The 23838-nt window shown below is 39.6% G+C and overlaps 2 protein-coding genes across 4 annotated transcripts in view; both read left to right on the top strand.

Moving 5' to 3' along the window:
* slc29a3 (solute carrier family 29 member 3) overlaps positions 1 to 11899 on the top strand; it is a 55538-nt gene extending 43639 nt beyond the window's left edge. The window contains exons 4-8 of one of the 2 annotated variants that reach the window (XR_010004633.1): positions 973 to 1199; positions 3900 to 4062; positions 5796 to 6810; positions 9696 to 9816; positions 11711 to 11816. Coding sequence is in view for 1 of the 2 variants with exons in the window: in XM_062976260.1 (XP_062832330.1) it covers positions 973 to 1199; positions 3900 to 4062; positions 5796 to 6471 (1066 nt within the window). In the remaining variant the exon portion in view is untranslated. Of the gene's footprint in view, positions 1 to 972; positions 1200 to 3899; positions 4063 to 5795 lie in introns of both variants that reach the window. The other variant, XM_062976260.1, reaches the window with a different exon arrangement.
* An 88-nt stretch (positions 11900 to 11987) lies between these two features.
* Positions 11988 to 23838, top strand: part of cdh23 (cadherin related 23) — a 669485-nt gene continuing 657634 nt past the window's right edge. For both annotated transcript variants that reach the window (XM_008106631.2, XM_062976257.1), the window contains exon 1: positions 11988 to 12075. The gene's annotated coding sequence lies outside the window, so the exon portion shown is untranslated. The remainder of the gene's footprint in view (positions 12076 to 23838) is intronic.

Here is a 23838-nt window from a genome sequence, read left to right as displayed (position 1 = left end):
TTAATACAATGATGTACATACATACTCTTAGAGCAGAGGTTACGTTCAGGTGAACAATTTGTCTCAGGTTTATTTTTAAGGTGACCTCCTAGATTTTTGCTTGTTGGTTTTTTTTTTAGCCCTTTCATTGTAAGATTCCATGTTTACTAATTGACACAAATAACTGTAAACTAATTTAGGCCGATAATTTGGTTAACTATGACCAGTGTGGTAAAGTGATTTGAGTGTTGGGCTACAGCTCTGTAGACCAGGCTTCAAAATCTTGCATGACTGTGAAAAACTCACTGGGCGACCCTGGCCAAGTGACACACTCTTAGCCCTATAAAATACTGTGATAGGATTCCCTTAGGGCAGTGGTTCTCGACCTGTGGGTCCCCAGGTGTTTTGGCCTACAACTCCCAGAAATCCCAGCCAGTTTACCAGCTGTTAGGATTCATGGGAGTTGAAGGCCAAAACATTTGGGGACTCACAGGTTGAGAACCACTGCCTTAGGGTCACCATAAATTGGAAACTACTTGAAGTAACACAACAAGTTGACTCTACAAGTGTATCAGACTGTAAATCCTGAATTGATAAAAAGGCAGAAGCAGGAACTGAGAAGCAACATTCTAACAGCTCAGGCTGAATCTACATGCCATATATCTCAGGATCAGATCCCAGATTATCTGCTTATCCCAGATTATCTGGGAGTGTAGACTCATATAATCCAGTTCAAAGCAGATAATCTGGGATCAGATCCTAGGATATTGGGCAGTGTAGATCCAGCCTCACAGTGTGTCTCCCCCAATCTTGCTTTTATTTCCCTGCTCACCCATTGCTTAGGATCTCTCTTCTTTCTTTTTGTTTCCTTTTCTTTACAAGGCTGCCCTCTGATACTGTAACATCTTGTCAGTCAAGTTACAATATCTCAAGACAACTTGAGTCTTTTGTTCAAATTCGCATGCCAATAATTGATTTTTCTCCCCCTTTCAGGGTCTCTGTCAGCGTACGCATTCTGTCCTCCTTGGTCACCATGTTAGCGGTTTTGATGGTGATCACAGCATTAGTCAAAGTGGACACCTCTGCTTGGACTCCGTGGTTTTTTATCGTCATCATCGTTTGTGTGGTTATCAGCAGTAGCGCTGCTACAATCTTCAGCAGTAGCATCTTTGGCCTTTCAGGATGTTTTCCAATGAGGAATTCCCAGGCATTGATTTCAGGTTACTTTTTTATTTACTTTATACCCCACCTTTCTACTGACATGGAATACAAAATAGCTTCCAAGATTTAAAACAAATCTCCCTATGACATCTAAACTGACAATTCAGTAAATAAAACTGCTGAATTCTTTAGTTATGTTTGTGAACAAGGTGTGTGGGCTGCCTTTGGGCATAAGGTTTTGGCTGCTCAAACTCACATGACCATTGAGTTCACTCTTAATAAAGACAAATGCAAACTGGCATTTAAAATAAAGAACCATGGACTATTTGATGAAGGAAACTTGAAGACAAACTCAGCAGACAAAATGAGCTGACTTGTCATTTTATCCTGGATTTCACCCATTCTCTTGTTTCAGTATTCTTTTAAAAGTCTTGTCTTGTGACATCTCTGTTGAGGAACTAAACTTTAGTTTTTGGATAAAAAAAAACATCTGCATTCAGCTCCATGTTTGTTTGTGTCTCAGAGAAAATACAAAACTTTGCATTGTCTCATTTTATATTCAACATTAACACTCATTTCCATAACTGATGAGTTCCATGTTTGCAGCTATGAATGATGAGGCCCCTCGAGGTTTGTTAGGTGATATTAGTGCTAGAAATGTATTTGAAGATAGAAAGAAGGCAGGGTGGAGTGAGGGAGAGGCAAAACTATGCAAAGATTTCAGTTTATAATTTTCTGGGCTATAGCAAAGGATATATTAGGGGCTGATCCATTGTGGAAGTCCTCACCACAGTCCTTATTATAGAAACCTCCTCACATTTACAAACTATGAGATCATTTATAATGTTAGTTAGTTTTTTCAATGCAGAAAGGGAAAAAACACACCATATGTAGAAGAACCCTGCACTATGTAGAAAAATGAAGTGTCAGGAAATAAAGATGGGAGGGAAGAAAGCATTGCTCACAAGATGTTTGAAAAACTACTTTTCAGAAGTAGCATTTTAAAAATGACCTAGTTTTTGCTAATGTGAGCTATAACATTTAAATTTAAACCAGAAGTTGGAGGTTATATTTGCAAGTATCCATTCTGTCAGTGGGATTCTGGAATTTATGGTCCAAAGAAGCAAACTTCCCAAGACTTAGCTGTGGTAGTTTTTTAATCACGATAATTCAGAGCCTATTCCTGTTGTTTGCCTGTTTGCGAAAGGTTTAGAGTTGTCACGATTTTAGCCAATTAAAGCCTATGCAGAGATTGCAAGCAACAAAAAATGTGAATTGTCTTTCTGAAGAATAATTCCCTTAAACCTGCCTCAAAAGCTATTATTGAAATTTTTAAAAGGAAAAAATAATAATTGAAAAGCAGCTTGCCCATTGGGAGGGTAGGGCTCCCATTGGGAGGGTAAGTCGGTTATGCCAACACAAATTTATTTATTATTAATTATTATAAATTAATTTATATGCTACTTTTCTCCCAGAATGGGAACCCAGGGAGGCTTCCAAAGACAACGAATAAAAACATGTACAGAAAGTAATTACAAATTACAAAAGTAATTTATATGCTACTTTTCTCCCAGAATGGGAACCCAGGGAGGCTTCCAAAGACAATAAATAAAAACATGTACAGATAATACCATTTGATTAACCTCTTCTCCCTAAATATGCTTTTTATTCATCTTAGCTTTAGAAATATATTGCTATTGACCCCTCAAATGTAGAAATTCTGCACTTCTATCATTTCTGTGTGTTCATAAACAAATCCAAACTTCCCCAGAGGGGGGGGGGGTGACCACAGTTAGGTAAAGGTAAAGGTTTTCCCCTGACATTAAGTCTAGTCATGTCTGACTCTGGAGGTTGGTGCTCATCTCCATTTCTAAGCCAAAGAGCTGGCATTGTCCGTAGACACATCCAAGGTCATTTTGCCAGCATGACTGCATGGAGTGCCGTTTCCTTCCCGCCGGAGTGGTACCTATTGATCTACTCACATCTGCATGTTTTCAAACTTCTAGATTGGCAGAAACTGGGGCTAACAGTGGGAGCTCGCTCCACTCCCCGGATTTGAACCACTGACCTTTCAGTCTGCAAGTTCAGCAGCTCAGCAATTTAACCATTGGGGGCTCCACAGTTACTTAACCATAATCATGCAAGTGAATTTAGAGTTAGACGGGATGAAAAGACATATGAGTTTGCAGGAGTGCCAAGGTGCTTGGGAAAAGTTCAGGAATTCAATTTTTCTAGACTACACTGGGAGAAATAGACCCCAAAAGGACTTTTGACCGAATTCTGGGACAAAACTAAAGGCAGATATACTGTCAACATTCCAAAGCAATGCTGTGGGCAACTAACTATGTACTTCAGCATAGGAAATGCAGCTGGAATGCCAGGCTCTCACTGGATTTACACTGTATAATTAATGCAGTTTAATGGCACTTTAACTGCAGTGGTGCCAATCTATAGAATCCTGGGAGTAGTAGCTTGACATGATCTTTCGCCTTTTCCACCAAAGAGGATTCCCTAGGATTGAGTCAAGCAGTTCAAGTGGTGTCAAACTGTATTGATTCTCTAGTGTAGATATAGCATTTGTTAGCTGCTTCACTCTCTTGCGCCTCAGTTTCAGCTTCTTTTACTTGGCTTCAGAGCAGCTCTCTGCCCAAACTGCCTTCCTCAGACTAAGCCAGCAGAGGCTGATGCTTATTTCACCATTCCCTGACTTTGGTCCTCTTTCCTCCCCACCCTCTCATTTTACCATCCTTGTCATATAGGTCAGGCCATGGGAGGCACATTGAGTGCTGTCGCATCGGTGGTGGACCTGGCAGCAGCCTCTGAAGTTACAGACAGTGCTCTGGCCTACTTCCTGACAGCAGACGTCTTCATTATTGTGTGCATTGGGATGTACTTGATCCTTCCTAAACTGGAGTATGCCAGGTAAATCTTGTCAGGCTAACAGGTCAGGACTCAGCGTGTGCCTTAATGGCTTAGTTCCAAAGCATATCTCTCAGGATGCCATGAGCCTTTCTTTTCCTACAGCTTCCCTCTTCTTATGCTGTGCATTCATTGCTGCTCTGTTTTGCTATTTCCAAATCAAGATTTCTGATTTTGGATTAACTGTACAATTTAACAGAGCTTGCAGATGTTACCTTTTCGAGTAAATCTCCAAGAATTCCCCAGCCTACATCACCATGCTAGCTAGGAGGGGTCGCTGGGGAAAGTAAACTCTTTAGCCTTAGAGAGCCTGTCAAATGTAAAAACAGACAGGACATAAGGTTGACATTATAGTCTTAATTCCCTTCACTTTCATGCGGATTATAATGCAGAAGCCCTGTGAAAGTGAAAACTTCAAATAAGAAAATGCTACTATTTTAACCTAAGGGAATATCCTCTAAGGGAATATCTTTAAACTCCAAGTGGAAGTTGACCATAGAGCAGTCTTGCATAACCAAGCCAGCTAGGGCTTTTGGAAGTTGGAGTCCCAAACGCCTGAAGGGCCACAAGCTGTGCAGGCCTGCCATAGAGCCATGCTGGAGGACATACAGGTATCTAGCACAGTGGTTCTCAATCACTGAAAGTAGAAGTCCAAAACACCTGACGAACCAAAGGTTGAGAACCACTAATCTATAAAAGTGTTCTCGCTTAAGAGTTTCTAAGTCCTCTAGTATGACTCTGCGATCAACTTATAGCAGATGTTGGCCATAGATTTGCACTGTAGGACCTAGAGAAAACCTATTAATCTAATCCACTAATAATCTGATCTGCAAAAGTTAAACCCACAATATGGATGGCCAAATGTAGAGTAGTACTTGCTGGCTTTGAGGAAGTCTTTGTGGAACCTGATGTTGGTAATAATGATAACTACAGTGGAACCTCAACTTAAGAGTGTCCCAACTTATGAACAATTTGAGTTAAGAGTTGTCGCTCAGCCCTTGTTTTGCTTTGACATACAAGCAGCCTTTTGAGTTAAGAGCTTTTGCCATATGGAACGCTAGGGCCAGAGTGCAGGGCTGTAGGGCTTCAAGGGAGCAGCCTCCATGCCTCGTACCTCATGCCTCCGTGCCTCATGCTCTTGTCCGCTTTGAGAGATTGCTGTCTGCCTTGTTCTTTTCCGCTTTGAGGAACTTTGTGATGATCTTATGTGATTTTTTTCATGGTATGTTTGGCTTCAAGAAGAGAGAGGGACAGAGAGCAAGAGAGAGAGGGAGACTGGAATGAGTACAGTATGAAGAAAATGATGCTTCTGCCTCTTCACTTGGTGCTTTACGCTTCCTTGCCACAACTGTGTGTTTCTACCATTTTAAAGTTGATCTTTCTTTTTATTGTTCCATGTGAATGTGAATTATTTGTTACTTATAAAGTGCATTTTCTTATTTAAAAACATGTAACAAAACATGTGGGAAGGAGGGCGGTTTCAGAGGGCCAGAAGGGATTAATAGCATCATCCAGTGCAGAAATTCACTTTGAGATAAGGGCATTTTGGGTTAAGAACTTCACCGTCTATATGTTTGTCTGTTGGAGTGATAGTGTCTTTTTTCCACTCTCATCTCAGAGCTTGGGTGGTCATCTGTCAGTGCCGCTTTGATTGTGCTTTTCCTGCATGTTAGGGGTTTGGACTGGCTGGCCAATGTGGTCTCTTCCAATCTATGATTCTATTATTATTCTTGCAGCTACTATATAAAAAGAAAGAAGGACATCACACAGTCACCATGCATCTTGCCCACCGATTATGTGGAGGAAGAGGTTGTGGTAACAAGCAATACCAGTCACTTCCCACTGAATAGAGACTATACTGGAAGTGTCCCTCCCTTGTGGTCCATCCTGAAGAAGATCAGTACATTGGGCTTCTGTGTCTTCTACATCTATTTCATCTCTATCATGATTTTCCCTGCAGTCTCATCCAGCATAGAATCAGTCAACAAGGTCTCTGGGGGCTTGTGGACAGACAAGTACTTCACCCCACTTACTAGCTTCCTGCTGTACAACTTTGCTGACTTGTGTGGACGCCAGATCACTGCCTGGATCCAAGTCCCTGGACCAAAAAGCTGGTTGTTGCCTACTATGGCTCTGCTGAGGACTATTTTCATACCAATCTTCATGCTTTGCAATTATCAGCCACGAATGCACAGCGCAAGAGTAATTTTTGCCCATGACATCTATCCAGTGGTCTTCACTGCACTCCTTGGATTCAGTAATGGCTACCTGATCACACTGTCAACAATCTATGGCCCCAAAGTCACTCCCAAAGAATTGTCAGAGGCAGCAGGGGTGTTGATGATGATGTTCATGCAGCTGGGGTTGGCTTTGGGGGCAGGCTTCTCTGTCCTTGTTGTCCATCTCATATAGAAGAAGGAGACCTTATTCCATGGAGACTCATTGGCACCAGGACATTTTCAGGAAAAGAGACATGTGCCAAAGGGAGACATTTTCTGGATTAGGAAATGCTCTGAACAATTTTGCCTTCTGGTCATAAGGAAGAATATCAAAAATGAATTACTAATTGCAAGAGCCAAAATCACAAGTCATGCAAAATACAGAATTCACAAGACCCAGGGGCCAAATTGCAGTGTAGAATCACTCTCCTTTTTCTGGACTTTTGATAGCGTCTCCAAGTGTAGAGTGGTGGTGTCTAAGCACAGATCTTTTCTCACAGAGTTTATTACAAAAGTAACCACTAAGGATAAGGTAATGGTAAAGGTTTTCCCCTGACATTAAATCTAGTCGTGTCTAACTCTGGGGATTGGTGCACATCTCCAATTTCTAAACCGAAGAGCTGGCGTCCATAGATACCTTCAAGGTCATGTGGCCGGCATGACTGCATGGAGCACCACAAAGGATACCAGGAGAAAAAATAGTGAATTCTGGTATTTTTATTGAGTCCTTTGATTGATATCTATGAGTCAGGGGATCAAAGTACTATATTCTGCCTGCATGAAAGTCAGTTCTGATGCAATAAGAAATGTTGCTGGAGTTGTTTCCGTTTTTTCACATATAATTATGATTAATACCAGCATATTTAGATAGGTTTAAGCAGTATAATGTAGTAGTTTCAGCACTGGATTATGACTGGAGATCAGCGTTCAAGACCCCACTCAGCTGTGGAAGCCCTTTGAGGGCCTTTCTACACTGTTTTCTAAAATCCACATTATATGCTTAGAACTGGTTTATATGGAAGTGTAGACTCAGGCCCCTTCAACACTGCCATAGAAAATTCTGATTGTCTGCTTTGAACTGGATTATATGGCAGCGTAGACTCATAATCCAGTTCAAAGCAGATAATGTGGATTATCTGCTTTGATAATATGGATTATATGGTAGTATAGAAGGGGCCACAAAACATAACTTGGCTAGAAATAGCTGTGATAAATTCTCCTTAGGGCCTCCATCTCCTTTCACATAGCCATATATCCCAGAATATCAAGGCAGAAAATCACATCTTTGAATCCTGTTAACATTCATTTTATACCATTTCAGACTCTTGGAAATGTTTACTTAAAAAAAATTAATGCAGCGTGGGGTGATAGAATATGCTTTTAATATTGTGGAACTGTGTTTTATTCAGCCAAGATGACTGGATATACGACGATTTGAACTGATAATCCCCACAGTGCTGTTTTGGACAAAAAAAAGCATTATGAAGTAGGATAGATTTCTTATTGGATGTCTTAGTTTTATGCTAATCATTGTGTTGAAATCCCAATTTTAGATCAGTTTCATTCTTGTACAACAAGTCTGTGATCCTATATATGTTTATCACAGAACAATGGTTCTCAAACTATGGGTCCTCAGGTGTTTTGACCTACAACTCCCAGCCAGTTTACCAGCTGTTAGGATTTCTGGAAGTTGAAGGCCAAAACATCTGGGGACCTACAGGTTGAGAACCACTGTCGTAGAGTAAAACCCAACTGAAAACAGGAGTACTCGTTTCATGAGTAGATCTGTCTTGAAAGTGATGAGAACAACAAATTTACTTATTTATGTATTGGTTAAAGCTGAGGTGTCTAGAAAGATTAAAAGGAGATTTTTGAACATTTCCAAATTGTACCTAATATTTCAATTTTTAAGAAAGTACTTAAAATGGTTGTAAACTGAAACCAGTTTTCCCTGTTGCCAAAATAATTCCTTTACAGGCTTGGATCCCTTTCACAAAGCTGAATAAAATCCCATATTTTCTGCTCTGAACTAGAATATATGTGGACTCAGTGTGGACTCAGATAACCCAGTTCAAAGCAGATATTGTGGGATTTTCTGCCTTGATATTCTGGGTTATATAGCTGTGTGGAAGGCTCTTAGTTGAACACTAAAAATATTTTGGTTTCACTTGTATTAGGTTTCACCTCTTTCATGTGTGACATTTTAGTACTTGCATAACATTTATGTGTAGAGAAAATTACTGATATGATAAATGGTATGTTTAGCTGCATTTCTAGAATATGTTCTGGTGCACATCTTTCCAAACTATGTGCTGCAACATATTACTGTGTCGACTGCAATGTGTAGGTATGTCGCTTGAACGTAACGAGAAATCCAATTAATCCAGTTCAAAGCAGATAATCTGGATTTTATACAGCTGTGTAGAAGGGTCCTGAATCTTTGTGAAATCAGCAATAAATCATGTATATTTTCATGAGATACGTTATGTCCCCATGAATTTCATTATTGCAATTTATGGATGTGTCCATATCTCTTCTAACGGGGTGATTTAACTTCTGTTTTGCTAGTGAAACTGAATTACTATGTCGTGCAATGATGCATATCTAAAAATATCGTGTTACCAATAGGAAATGTTTCGAAACCTCTGTTCTAGAGGAAGAAAGAGACAAGTTTGTGCTGTTCTGATATAGGAATGTACATTTAAGCAGAGGCTGGATGGCCATCTGTCGGGGGTGCTTTGAATGCGATTTCCTGCTTCTTAGCAGGGGTTTGGACTAGATGGCCCATGTGGTCTCTTCCAACTCTACTATTCTATGATTCTATGATTCTATGATCAGTGAGATCCTGCTAGTTACCTGTTGAATAAACGAAATTCTTTCCATTCTCTTTCTGGTCAGCATGTCTGAGACCTTCTCTTGTGATAAGTACCCTGGAAATCCATCCAAATTATAAACGAACTATACAGAGGATAATTATGTAAGATAAATGCTAGACTAGAGCTTTAAAAATGCTTTCTTGGACATCTCCCAGATCTACCCTGCCAAAATGTACCAGTTCTTTGACATTGGATGATTCCATTGGAACTCCACCGCAGTGCATAGCTTATGTCAGTGGTTCTCAGCCTGGGGACCCACAGGTTAAGAACCACCAGCTTATCTAGTTCTCTAGAAATTGTGTTTCAGAACAAGTATATGACATTGGGGATTGCATTCGGAAATTACTTAAAATCACAAACCTCTTCAATATTATCACCTGACTCATTCACCGGAGCTAGCACAGCATATTGTGTTGTGGGAAAGATGGCTTTTTTTTGTTTACTGTGACACAGAAGGTCTTTCAAAATCCATCTCTCTTATCTGTGGTTTCCTATCCTTTATTTTTATTTTCCATTTCTTTTCTTTTTTTACCTCCTACAGATCACAGGATCTGAGGAAGAGCATAGATAGCAAACTGGTAAAATTGAGAATGGGAAGGGAGAATGGAGTACCCTACACATGCTTTTGCTGTTTCGTTTGGGATAACAAATAATGCACACAGGTAATTTTAAAAGATATATGAAATTGAGATATGAGTTGAAAATTTATTAGGCATGTGATAGAGGGCAGCGGTTTTATGCCATTGTATAAACTGTATTAATTGTAAGTTAATAGTTGTTTTTTATTTTTTGTTTTTTTGCATTAAGAAATTCTTCAGCCTTTGTTACATGAAATTATGACATTAACTGACTGGCTTTGATAAGTCTCATCCCATTAGCACCTCTGTTCGGAAGTACTCTGTTGTTTTAGGAGATTATCAAGATGGAACATAGATTTTGGGAAGAAGTATTTATTGCTGTGCATGCTCCTTTAAAAAAAGGTTCAGATGATGTTTTGCTTACCCTGTGGTTTTTCTGGCAGTTTTCCCATCCTTTTCGCCAGTGTTCTGAAGTATTTTTTTCTGACCCAAAAGATGTTTGTAGTAGATAAAATACACTGGTACATTTAGGCATGACATGAATTATGGTAATCAAAGGCGGTGTCTAAACTCTCTTTCCTTCATATTTTTAGGATGTTTTCATTCTGTCTCTATTCCCTTTTTTAAAAAAAGTCCACTTTCTAGAGTGGATTTCTGTGATCTCTCTCTCTCTCTCTCTCTCACACACACACACACACACACACACACACACACACACACGAATCTCAGTTTTGGTTGAAACTGTAAAATGGCTTTCCAAACATTTCATGTTGGTGACACAGTATTTAGAAATGCCTTTTGTGACATTTTACTAGCAAATCAGAGGCCATCTAAGATGGCCAACATTTAGTACTGTTCACAGATAGCAAGCTATCCAGGTGAAGGCCAAAAGGGGGGCCTAGATAGAGAAGGATAGTCCATGTGGTCTATTCAATGCAATTTTCTTTATGGGGGGGGGGGGGTAAGTAGTTAAACCAGTGGTCCCTAAGGACTAATCTATGGTCCGCAGCCTCACCGTTGGTATAGCGTTGCAATGAGAGCAAATGGTGTCACGAAACTCTCTTATATTTCCAAGGCCACTGGGATATCGGGAGGGGAGAGGATGACAGCCCCTGAAAGGCATGACAAGCCTTCTGACTGCTTCTTCTACTCCTCCGTCCCACTGAGCAGAGCAGTTCCATGTGGCGCCTGGAAGTGGGGGTGCCTTGGTGCCTTCATTTTTAGGTCTGTTGCTGGGGTTATTTGGGGTGCTGATTCAGAAAATTGCATTGGATAGACCATATCAGGTCTAGATTATTAAATAAGGTTTTCTGTGGGCGAGCAGATGATGACTACTAGATAGCTACTAGATATGTTATGTATCAGAAACTACAGCTGATGTGGTCTATTCAATGCAATTTTCTTAATCGGCAATCGAAATAACCAAACTGAGTCTAAAGTTGACCAAAAACTAATTTGTAACCCTTTTGGTACTAATGTTGGAGAGTCGTCCCTGGTGAAAATGATCCCGGGTCAAAAAAGGTTTGGGAACCACTGAATTAAATCATTTCCCCCACCTGTGTTGCCACATTGTTTATGACACGGACGAACGGGGGGGAATAACCAGCAAAACGGGGAAATGGTTTAATTCCTTCAACCCCCCCCCCCTTCCAGTAAAATGGACTATCCTTCTCTGTCTAGGCTCCGTTTTGGAGTCTGCCCGGATAACGAAACAGTACCATAATTTTAGTTTAGAATGGTTTTTCTGCTATCCCCTTCTCATAACAGCCCCATTACTTTTGCAATTCTCTAACCTCTTTTCTGACCCACCAGGACTGTGTGATAATAGTGTGCATAACCTGACATACTGTGTCAAATTATTGTGCCAAGCGCCATTTCTTCCTTTTGTGCTTTTGGGTTTGGATCACCTCAGTGCTTGATACCATGATCATTTCTGTGATCTAAAAATGTGACTCGTCTCTGTTGGTAAATTTCACAGGTTGCTCCAAGTCTGACTGAGAAAAACCCAACTACTTGGTGAATAAATGTAATCTCTTTACTGCCAATAACTGAAATTATTATTATCTTTGTAAATAGCATTTGTTTAATAAAACATAAACCGGAAACACAACCTTGTGATTTTAACATTTTAATGTTAATATTGCTAATAAAATATATAATTGTAATACTTAAGCTTGATGACTGCAGTCAATTTAAAACTAGCTGGTGGGAATCTAATCCAGGTGTGGCCACTGTCTGCAATAAGAGCAAGGCCTTTTCATTAGCAGCAGCTGCATTGTGGAACAAACACCTTCCCAAGGAAATTCCTCCAGGAGAAACATTATCAAGGCCTTGCACTATCAGGTAAAACTGATTTTTTTTAATGATACCTTGTTTAAAACAAAACAAAAAAAACCCCTGAACTCTCTATTTATCCTACTTTAGCTGCTCCCTAATACATGGTGTGTGTTTTGTAATGTGAGATGGGGTAAATTAGTATGGTTTTGTAATTCACAGGTATTTAACTTTAAAAAAAATTATATGAAAAGACCCAAATCCACTTGCTAGTCCACATGTTGACCCAGTTGGAGCAACAGTAAGGAATGACTTCTATAAATCCCATGGGTTCGGTGAGTGTATTTTAGTTGGAAAAAACAGATTTGGGCCAAAATGTTGGAACTTGTCTGCTGCTGAAAAATAGTGTGTATTGCAAAGTGTTCAGACTGTTTCCTCAGTATTCTCCAGAAATGTTCTGTGACATACCTGGGCACTTTCTGCAATGTAGAAAACCTTCCGCCAAGATCTTTGCATACGCGGAGTTTGGATGTCGTATAATTCCTGCATTTGTTGCAGTTGGTTTGAATTTTGACACATTGTATAACAGTGGTCATTTCACATCCTGGACTACAACTTCCATTTGCTAAAGCCAGCATGGCAAATTTTGAAGAAGGATGGAAACAAGTTCTGAAGTCTGCTAAAAGCTCTCTGTACAGTTGGTCTCCACATCAATGGTTATTCCACTGACATTCAATCAACCACAGCCTGAAAATATTTGGGAGGAAATGTCCAAAAAGCCAATTGTGATAATTTTTTTACCCATGCACCAAGCACTTTGTTGCTATGTAGACATGCTGTGTCCTGCTGTGGCTTCCTGCCAGTTCACAGATCTTCAGGCTCTCCTCAGCACTTGTTTTGAATTGCTTGCCATTTTAAAAAAAACAAGGGATGCCATTTTATTAAGCTATTGTATATAATGGGCCTTGAGCATTCACAGATTTAGGTCCTGGTACCAAACCCTCTAGTGCAGTGTTCTCAACCTGTGGGTCTCCAGGTATTTTGGCCTATAACTCCCAGAAATCCCAGCCAGTTTACCAGCTGTTATGATTTCTGGGAGTGAAAGGCCAAAACATCTGGGGATCCATAGCTTGAAAACCACTGCTCTAGCGGATACCACTGTACTCTGTTGAAAAGAAAGTGACCTGTACAGACCCCAATATTTTATTTTATTTCACTTCTACTATTGATATGCGCATATTTGGAAATTCTGCCCAACCTTGGCTACCAGCTTCTGACATGTCACCAGATGTGAACAGATAATATTAAGCCAATCTACCACAGTGACTAGAAACTTCCTTTTAAAAATGAAATGAACTCCTGCCAGATTTCATAATTCACAGCTTTGCCACATGGAGAAATTGAGCTGGTGAAGCTTTTCCTGGCATGCAGAACTCAGTGATGAAAACTCATCACTTATCTGTTAATGATACTAGACCCAAGCCTGTATATTGTGGAGGAAGAGAGAACTTAATAGGAAAACAATTAGAAATTAGCACAAATTATGAGAACACAGATCTAGACAAGATAATCAATAGTGGCAAAGCTTGAGCAAAAGCACATGCCATGTCATGGAGATTCTGCAAGAGAGCCAGGTGCTTGTATAGGTTTCATATTTCCTGTAACAGCAAGAAACTGATTGTTCCCATCACTGTAGAAGCAAATTGCAGGCCAAAAATAACTCTTTGTAGGAATAAAATAAGACAGATAAATGTCTGTCTATACTTGTAAGCTACTTTGAGTTGTGTGAAGGTGGTAGATTTAGCTAAACAGTTGTTCCTCTCATTCCCAACAGTGATTGGGAAGACTAATCTATTTATTCATATATATCCAATTTGAGGAAATATGCAAGTTTTTGTTTGCCTTCATGAAAATCTGTTGTCATACAGGAAATCTGGTGGCAAAAGGCAGGGCTTCTTAAACTTTTTTCACTCGTAATCTCTTTCCGCTTGAGAAACCTTTACATGACCCCAGGTATATAGGTATATAAAATAGGTATAAAATCAAACATCTGCTGAAAATAAATCAGCATTTGCAATACTTGCTAAACAGACTGATTTTCCTTTTTGTGGAGTACAGGTGAAGCATTATCTGCAGAGTCCACAGTAAACACGGCACATTATCGTGAATTGTTTTGTGTAAATGGGTAGTATTTAGATACCTTTTAGTGTTGCCATTTTTTGTGGCCCCAACATTGAACTAAGGGTGCTCTATTTCATGGCAGTTGTCACCATAGGTTATTGGGCATTGATCTGAGTTTAAATCGTTGTTTTATATGCTATTGGTATTACTCTCTATATTGTACTGTGTGTTTATTTTATGCATTGTTTTAGGCACTTTGTGCCATGTGTAAGCCACCCCGAGTGCCTTCGGGGAGATAGAGGCAGGGTACAAAAATAAAAGTTGTTGTTGTTGTTGTTGTTGTTGTTGTTGTTATAGCACATATATTATTTAATTGTAAATTGTGCCAGCAGGTGGGAGACTAGTATCTTGGTTCATATATCGAAACAATCTATTGGGAATACAACATCAGAACAACATATTTTATGTGTGGCCAAGACCCAAAAATAACATATAAAACAGCTCTGTTTTTAAGCAAAGCAATACGTCTGAGAACAACATATGTGAGGCTGATTGGGGTAAATTGTAGGGGTGATACGGAAACACGATGTATATATTCAGTTTTATCATATTTATTTATTATATTGTTGTGTTTTTTAACTCACTATATGGAGTGCAATCATGTTTTATCAAGTTTCTTGTTTGGTTTGGTACTGTGATGTGGCCTAAGGGCTAATCAATAAATTTACTACTACTACTACTACTACTACTACTACATCATCATCATCATCATCCTTAATAATAATAATAATAATAATAATAATAATAATAATAATAATAATATTTTGGATCGGGACCCACAGTTTAAGAAGTAGTGGCATAAAGCACTAAACTTCACATGCATCTGTCCCAAAAGTGGTTTTAAATATGTGTAGGTTTCTTCAGCATTGTTTCTTACAGCATTGAGAATCCAAATGTAGTTGAGAATGATGTCTCTGCAAAAGATACTACATCCCTACAAAGTGTTGGTTTTGACTGTTAAAGCCCTAAATGGCTTGGGTCCAGGTTACCTACGGGATCACCTCCCATTCAATCCGCCCTTTAGAACACAAAGGTCCTCTGGAGAATGCTTACTCTAACCAACCAGAACCCAACTGGCAAATGTCACTCAGAGGACCTTTTCATCCTCCTCCTTAAGACTGAAATGACCTACTGGAAGAGCTCTTAACAGCTAAATGAGCTGTCAGAATTTAAGATGCAACTGAATACCCATCTCTTCCAGCAGGCCTACCCAGTCAATTTTAGCTTGTGAATTCTATCTGCATTTATCAGTTGATAGTAACCAGCATTTTAACCATGTGTATTTTGTATTTTAATAAATTTGATTTTACCGATGTTGTACCCTGCTTTGAGCTGCAAGGAGAGGCAGGTAATAAAATTATTATTATTATTGAAAACAAAGACTGAGTATGACACAGCAAACAAGATATTTATGCTGGATTTCATATTACAGAATCACAAGTCGAACATTTCTCAAGCGTTTAGGACTGTGTGGTGTATTTTCAGATGATGCACACAAATCCCAGTAGGGTGGCCTTTTGCAGTTGGCAGATTATTATTATTATTATTATTATTATTATTATTTTATTTAAGCAAGGTGTTGAGTGCTGAAGACTGCTGGCTTTGTACTAATGGCTCCATACACCGGCTAACTTTAGTTAGTTTTACTATGAAATTAAAGGATCAATTTTCATATTCAGTGGCTTGTTCTTTCTATTTCATTCTGTACAAATTGTATCAGTTATCTGTGCATGCCAGTGTTTGGAAAAATTACCTTTTTGAGAACTAAAATCCCCATCATTCTCCAGCCAGCACAACCAGGTTCTGGGAATTGTTATCAACAAAAGTAACTTCTCCAAGTTTTGTTATCTATGTGTGTATGTTGTTGTGTGTCTAGCAATTCATAAGAAATCTAAGCATGTTGGTAAGAAACTACAGAAAAATTCCAGTCTGAGGCCAAAGTACAAATTGCAGCTCATGGAAAGAGAAACAGAGAAAGTTGGGAGTAATGTGAAATGCCCGCAGGGGATGCTTTGCTCACCTTTGCAAGAAAAAACTGCAGTTGCCCAAATTTTCTGGTCGTCTTTTTCCATTTGCTCATTCTAGAGAAAGTGTTACACAAGACTGAAGAGGTCTTAAATATAAATTTCTCTACAGGGGAAAAAGGTTAACAGTTGAGTCTAGGAGTCTGTAGGGTATTGGAAGAAATGAATTTTATTTCTTGAAGCATTTTATTTCCATGAAATATTCTGGGCTTCAAAGTAGCAAGGACAAAAAAGTTTAAAAGTGTTTTAAATATCCAATTTCCATCCTCCCTCCATAGAGATGAAAGAGGAAATTATATACCATATGAGTACTGTATCAGTGGAACTGATGCACGCAGTTTTGTTTATCCATGATTTCACTTATTCACTTTGGGCCTCTTGTACAAGCTAAACCCTCTTCTTGATCATGCCATCATTAATCCTTTTGAAAATAATAGAGATCTCCATTATCTGCAGTTTCACGTATCCATGCGAAGTCCAGGGATGTAGGTAAAGGTAAAGGTTTCCCCCTGACATTAAGTCCAGTTGTGTCCAACTCTGGGGGTTGGTGCTTATCTCCATTTCTAAGCCGAAGAGCCAGCATTGTCCGTAGACACCTCCAAGGTCATGTGGCTGGCATGACTGCATGGAGTGCTGTTACCTTACCGCTGAAGTGGTACCAATTGCTTTAGTCACATTTTCATGTTTTCGAACTGCTAGATTGGCAGAAGCTGGGGCTAACACAGGTGCTCACTCTGCTCCGCAGATTCAAACCTGCGACTTTTCAGGCCGCAAGTTCAATTTCTCAGCGCTTTAACACACTGTGCCACTGGGGGCTCCTATGCAGGGATGTATCCCCTGCAAATATGGGGATCATATTGTGTTCTCCATTATTTTTAGTTTTGCATCAATATTTTTCTCAACATATATGGTGCTAGAATCCAGAAACATACATTTCTTGAGCATAAATCCTCCCACCCCTAATACAACATTTCTCAGAAATGTAAGACAAATCTTGCTACCTACAAATTGTTATTTAACACCAAGTGTAACTATTTTGATACTGCAGGTTTGTTTGGAGGGCATATTTTATGTGGGTTTTTTTTTCATTTATCGCTTTTCTGGGGGGCTGAGGCAGGAGAGAATTACACTATGTGACACGATTTTTGTTCCTGGGTTATGAATGTCATTTCCTAATTGGTTCTGTCATTAAAACATGGGGAAAGCTTATTAAGCTGCAAAAACTATTTCTGCAGGACATCCTGCAACACATTTTGCTATAGTTTTTCAATGTGAATATCTCATAGAGTCTCAACCAATTCAACATTTGTTTTTAGATTCACAAAAAAAAAGAAGTTTCTGGTGTATCACAACTACTTTCAAAGTAAGTACCACACAATTAAACGGGAAATAACACTTTCAAACCAGGAACAGATTTTTTTTTAAAAAAATTGTTACATAGTGTAATTATGACTCCCCATTCCTGATAAATTTAATGAATATGACCAATAATGAAGAAAAAGAAAGCAGTGTCCATTAACACAATTACTTGAGTAGTATTCTTGAAGGAATATAGTTTATTCATTCTTTTTGTTCTGTCCCAGAATCTAATATCCTGAGCTTCTCACTCCTCGTGGATCATTTGAGCAACACTGAAGATAGTCACCCAACAGAACTGTTACTATTATTGCAAATATTTTAAGGAAATTCTCCCAGTCCTATCCCCTTTCATTGTTAGTTTTCATTGCTAGATAACGCCCTTCTCATCTCATAAATATAATCCGTTTCCTCGCTCTTCTTTTGTTCTTTCCTTTTACAGCTTACTTGAACTAGTTAGTGCATAGTGATGGATATTTCAGCTGGGAATTTTTACAAAAGCCAGAAACCACCACAGTTAATGTGCAGAAGATGCAATGAACATTGTTATTGGAAGCATATTTCTAGAGCCAACTGTGCTCACACAGTAGCGAGAACTTGAACAACCATCCAGTTATCCACATCTTGTTATGCACAAGCCCTGCAAAAACTGACCATATTTGCCGTTATAGTGGTTCCAGTCAGCCAAAAAAAAAACTACAGAGTCTGCTTCCTTGCTGGGCTACACCATCTATTATCAGCAGGGTCAGTTCAGCCCAGGATCACAAGCTTTGCAGGACTAATGTACTAACAGCAATCATTAGTTATCACTGTAGTTATTAATTTCTGGAACTTCAGGATCCTTTATTCCCAACTATGACAGCAGAAAATGAAAGTGGAAGGAACACATCTCATATCCCGTTTCCCCTAAAATAAGACATCCCCAGAAAATAAGACCTAGTAGAAGTTTTGCTGAATTGCTAAATATAAGGCCTCCCCCCAAAGTAAGACCTAGCAAAGTTTATGTTTGGAAGCATCCCCGCCGAACAGAACACCAGAGCATGCAGGATTGGTAAATGTATGTACCATAAAGTGTTGTACATGGAAATATTGGTAGTAACAATTCTTGATTCTTAATAGGATTCACAGTTTATCTGGTTTTGCTGGTTTATGGTGACAACTACTGTACCGTATATAATAAATGTTCAATTTTTTGTTCAACAATAAATGTGAATTCTTCTTCATGAAAAAATAAGACATCCCCTGAAAATAAGACCTAGAGCATCTTTGGGAGCAAAAATTAATATAAGACACTGTATTATTTTCAGGGAAACACGGTAGTTACTTATGCTTTCCTCTGGTCATCAAGCCATTATGAAATACATTTCAAAAGTAACATAATGAGTGTGATTACTGGTTCAAAAAGTCAGATCTTTGTATATAGCTGTGGTTCTCAGCCTGGGGGTTCCCAGATATTTTGGCCTTTAACTCCCAGAAATCCTAACAGGGGACCCACAGGTTGAGAACCAATAAGTATATTGAAATTACTGTACCTTTAAAGTGCATTCTAAAGGATTTTGATGGGTTCATTTCAAGCTGTCTGCAACTTGTATCAATCAGTTTTAAGTGAGAGAAGTAATGAAGTACAGTAGAGTTCTGGTTAACCAACTTCCGGTTATCTGGCCCACTGCATTATCCGACGTGCCAGGCAGGCCCTTTGCAGAAGCCCAGTGTGTGTTGCTAGGCAGTAACATGCACGGAGCTTCCTTAAACTGAGTGCTCACTGGAGGGATTAGCCTCATCCCTTTGGAGGCGCCCCGTGTGTGTTGCTAGGCAGCAACGTGCATGGAGCTTCCTTAAACTGAGTATTCACCAGAGGGACGAGCCACATCCCTCCTGCGAGCGCTCGGCCCTTTGGAGGCACCTCGTGCGTGTTGCTAGGCAGCAACGCACATGGAGCTTTCTTAAACGGAGTGTTCGCCAGAGGGACGAGCCTCATCCCTCCGGCGAGTACTTGGCCCTTTAGAGGCGCTCCACGCATGTTGCTAGGTAGCAACACGCACGAGGCTTCCCTAAACCGGCTTGCCGGGAGGGATAATAGGGCCTCCCTATTATAAGTCCCAGTTATTTGACATTTGGCCCACCCTTTTATGTCAAATAACCAGAACTCTACTGTAGATACAAACAAGACAGCACATGAGTTACTTTTTAAGCACTGCAATGAGACATTACAATGCATTACTATATGAGGAAGAAATGTAAATTACTTTTTAAAAAGCAATTTTCCTAGCTCGCCCTGCAAATTTTTGTATTGGCACGAAGGGAAGGGCACTATTGCCTGTGGCATCAACGATTCCATATGTTGTTGCTTGTCACCTTGAGGTCTAAGCATATGCGGGTAATATACTTTGAAATGTAACTAGCCCAGCTGCAAGTTCACCTTTCGGCTTGTTGGTTCTGATTCCCTTTTGTTTGCTCCATGGAATGATTTGGGCAGTTTTGCATGATGTTGAGGCTCATTTCTGAAAAACAAGCCGGAGAAAATGCAGTCAATTGGATCATTTCAAGGCAAGCCTGTTTACCATTCCAAAGAAGATTATTTAAAATAGGAAGGTGGGGGAGATGCTATCCAAGGGACATTCCACTAGTCAGAGTTGGGTACTTTCCCCTTGATTTGTGTCTATAATGTGAGGAGAAGCAGCCACATCCGCATGCTGAATTCTGCGGGGAACATATGCATGTGTTTAAATCATTTACAGCTTTTTACGGGTCCAATTGTAAAGCATGTTTCTTTTCTGCATTTGTAATGAGGTTCCAAACAGATGGTGAAAGAGTGTAGCACCCGATTAGGCAAGCTTTTGCTCTGTTGGACTACACTGAGAAGTTGAACTAAGCATTTGGAAGTTGTCTAATTTATCACACTGTTATGGAAAAGAGAATATGGCTGTGTTTAGCAAGAGCTGGCATCCCAGGGTGTGTGTAACCAATCTGCACACAACCGAAGCAACACACAAACATCAGCATCCTCCAATTAATGTTGCAGAGCCCAGATGTCATCATTAGAAACGATGATCTATACTCACTATGTGAATGTACCCTAAGGGCAGCAGATCCTGTCTGATCTTGGAAACAGAACAGGGCCAACTCTGGTTAGGACTTAGATGGTAAACTGCCAAGGAATATCAGTGCTATAGGGTATATTTTAGAGCAGTGGTTCTCAACCTGGGGTCCCCAGATGTTTTTATTGAGGCCTATCCCTTCCTATTATCCAACAGTTTTGCTTATCCAACATTGTGCCCATACGTTTATGTCGGATAACCGAGACTCTATTGTACTTTCAAGTATTCCGCTTCATCTCCTGGACCTTGTGAGGACCATGAGCTGCGGCCTCATTTACTTCAGTCTTCATAGGCTTCTGGTTGTCTTTATTCTTTTTTTTATTAATACATCCCATTTTTTATTTCAGGGAAAAATATCCATCACAAAGGGGGCGGGGGAGGTTAGAAACTAAAATTCAAAGCAATCCTACTGCAAAGAAGAGATGTACTAGAATATCCTAGATCAACTTGTTTTTCTTTCTAGTTGAATATTATCTATTCATGGCAACTGACAAATTTCAGGTGGTGAGAGTAAGTCCCCTTTCTCCAAGTAACAGAATTTTGGAGCTCCTTCTTTGCCACTTGTTATCAAATTTTCTTCACTTGAAGTCTCAAATACACACACATACAGAGATGTATTTCAACAACCCTTTCACACATTTCTGCTACAGAAAACAAATATCTGTGATGTAAGGCCAGCCTTACCATTAGGGAGAACGGGGTTTTGGATGTCACAAATGGACAGAAAATTGATAATGGGTTATTTCATAGTCATGTGAGGGACTTGATGCACCAAAATAACTCAAAGGTGCCACTTGCTGGTTGGGCTTAGAAAGCGAATTGTCATGGGTTGGTCCTAGTATGAGGTAGGAGGCATTATAGTGCAGGTTCCAACTCTCATGTTTATTTTTCATAAAGACATAAAAATACCCCTGTTGGCATATCCAATTTTAAATATGGAGTATCCTTCACACAAGGGACCCCGGTGGTGCAGTGGGTTAAACTGCTAAGCTGCAGAACTTGCTGACCGGAAGGCCGGCAGTTAGAATCCGCAAGATGGGGTGAACTCCCATTGTTAGCCTCAGCTTCTGCCAACCTAAGAGTTCAAAAAACATGCAACTGTGAGTAGATCAATAGCTACCACTTCAGTGGGAAGATAACAGCACTCCATGCAGTCATGCCGGCCACATAACCTTTGGAGGCATCTATGGACAATGCCGGCTCTTCATCTTAGAAATGGAGATGAGCACCAACTCCCAGTCGGACACGACTAGACTTAATGTCAAGGGGAAACCTAATCCTTCCCATCTTCAAATTGAACTGTTTTCTCACATTTTATGTCAAAAGGTATTTTCAATGAATACATGTAAGGGAGAAACAGATCTCGGTGCCAGAATGTCATCCTCCCACACCAGCTTAGGTCACACCCACTGAAAGGATCTATTATGTGACAATAAAGTGAGAAAATCATTACTAGTTGAGCCACAATTCAGATGGCTTCCATAATTCTGATCTTTATTGTATTGGCAGTTGATAAAAATCTAGAAGACCTTTTGAGCTCTTCTTCCAAAAGAAGAGATAATAAAAAATGTTTCATGATAACAAAGAACTTATTCACATACAGTATTTTTTCTTGTGTCATTAACATGTAATAGATTTGGTTTCTTATCATCAGTATTCTGTGGTATTGGTGCAGAAGTGTGGTGCTGTGTTGACAATAAATTTTTGGGATATCAATGGAACTGCAACAGTGCTACTGAAGGAATATTAATAATATGGAAGTCTGGCATTTTTGAAAAGTTAGAATACTTGTGGAGTAATGGTTGAAAAAACAAGAAGGGACTTTTATGGTAATAAAACAATGACAACCAACTTTTGTGGATTCGCATCCACTTTGTAAGATGTGATATATTAAAATGCCCTCGAGATGGCGCCTTTTGCTGAATCTCTTCTGCCTTTTTCCTTCTTGCTCTTGCAGTGTTGCTGAAAAAGACAAAATAACATATACCTCTTTGTTTTCTGGGAAAGGACTCAGGATATGTTCACATTTTTTTCTGCCACTATTTATGCCAAAAATTGAATGTAGGAATGCACATTCTTCTCATCTGGATGAACTAATGCTTCAAATAGCCTGTCGATGCTCCATGTGTTTCATAGGATTTTATTTGGTTAAGCAGTATTCAGAGGTGGTTTGGCAAATGCTTCCTCTGACATATTGACAAGGATATATTGTTTGCCCAGCACACATTTAACAATACCCCTACCAGTGTTTATTATGAAGGCGATGAAACACAAATTTGATGAACTCCGTTAACTCCATGAAATCCGTTAGCAAAAGGCAGCCTAATCTGGCAGTTTTGATGCATCAAGGCTGTGACGTAATGAAATATCAAAAAGTGTAGTCCACTCACTGCCTTGCCAGAGAAAGAAGATATGTGCTATGGAGGTGAACAATAAAGAACAAGTGATATATGTTACGGATTGATGATAATAAATGGAAGCTCTTATGTGTGCCCGCAATCCAGAGTCACCCACAGAACAATAACATGCCACTCAGGTTTGCAGAAAGAAATGCAGGAACTTTACTGATTCCAAGAGATCAAAACCAGTAGTATTTACAATGGTCCCTCTGATCACTTACAGAAGTCCACTGTCATAAATAGTCCTCTCACAGTCCACAAATCTGCTTCAGAGAAGAATACAGTCCTGGTTCTTCTCCCTATTTTCTCAGCAGCAAAAAGACCTCAAAACAGCAAGGCCTCTCTGAGTACATTGCTCTCTTCACCAGCAATACTCAGTCAGCACTGAAAACTTGACCAAAATAGTTCTGCAGTAGCAGAACAGAAACAGTATCAAATCAATCCCCAAGTCTTTGCAGGCTCAGCCAGTCGTCTTCATGCACTTCATTTTCCAGGTAACACACACAGCACAATGCCTTTGCAAACCATGACAATTTATTCTTCTTAAATCCAGAACAACATATGTACAAGGTGCTCAGTTGTGCTCACATAATGCCCTTTCATGGGAGATTTAAAATACTCTTTCCTTTGTCCATGTGGATAATAAATTCCTTCCAGCAGCTCATGAAGCAAGAGCCCACTTCAAACTCTGTGTTTCTCTCCACTTCTCACTTCAAAACCCTCTCTGCACCTGCTTAGTTCAAGCCTGAACAAAAATTAACAGTATCAAAAACT

This window comes from Anolis carolinensis, chromosome 3, assembly GCF_035594765.1.
Source record: "Anolis carolinensis isolate JA03-04 chromosome 3, rAnoCar3.1.pri, whole genome shotgun sequence".
Lineage (NCBI taxonomy): Eukaryota > Metazoa > Chordata > Lepidosauria > Squamata > Dactyloidae > Anolis > Anolis carolinensis.
This window is presented reverse-complemented; position numbering and strand designations above follow the sequence as displayed.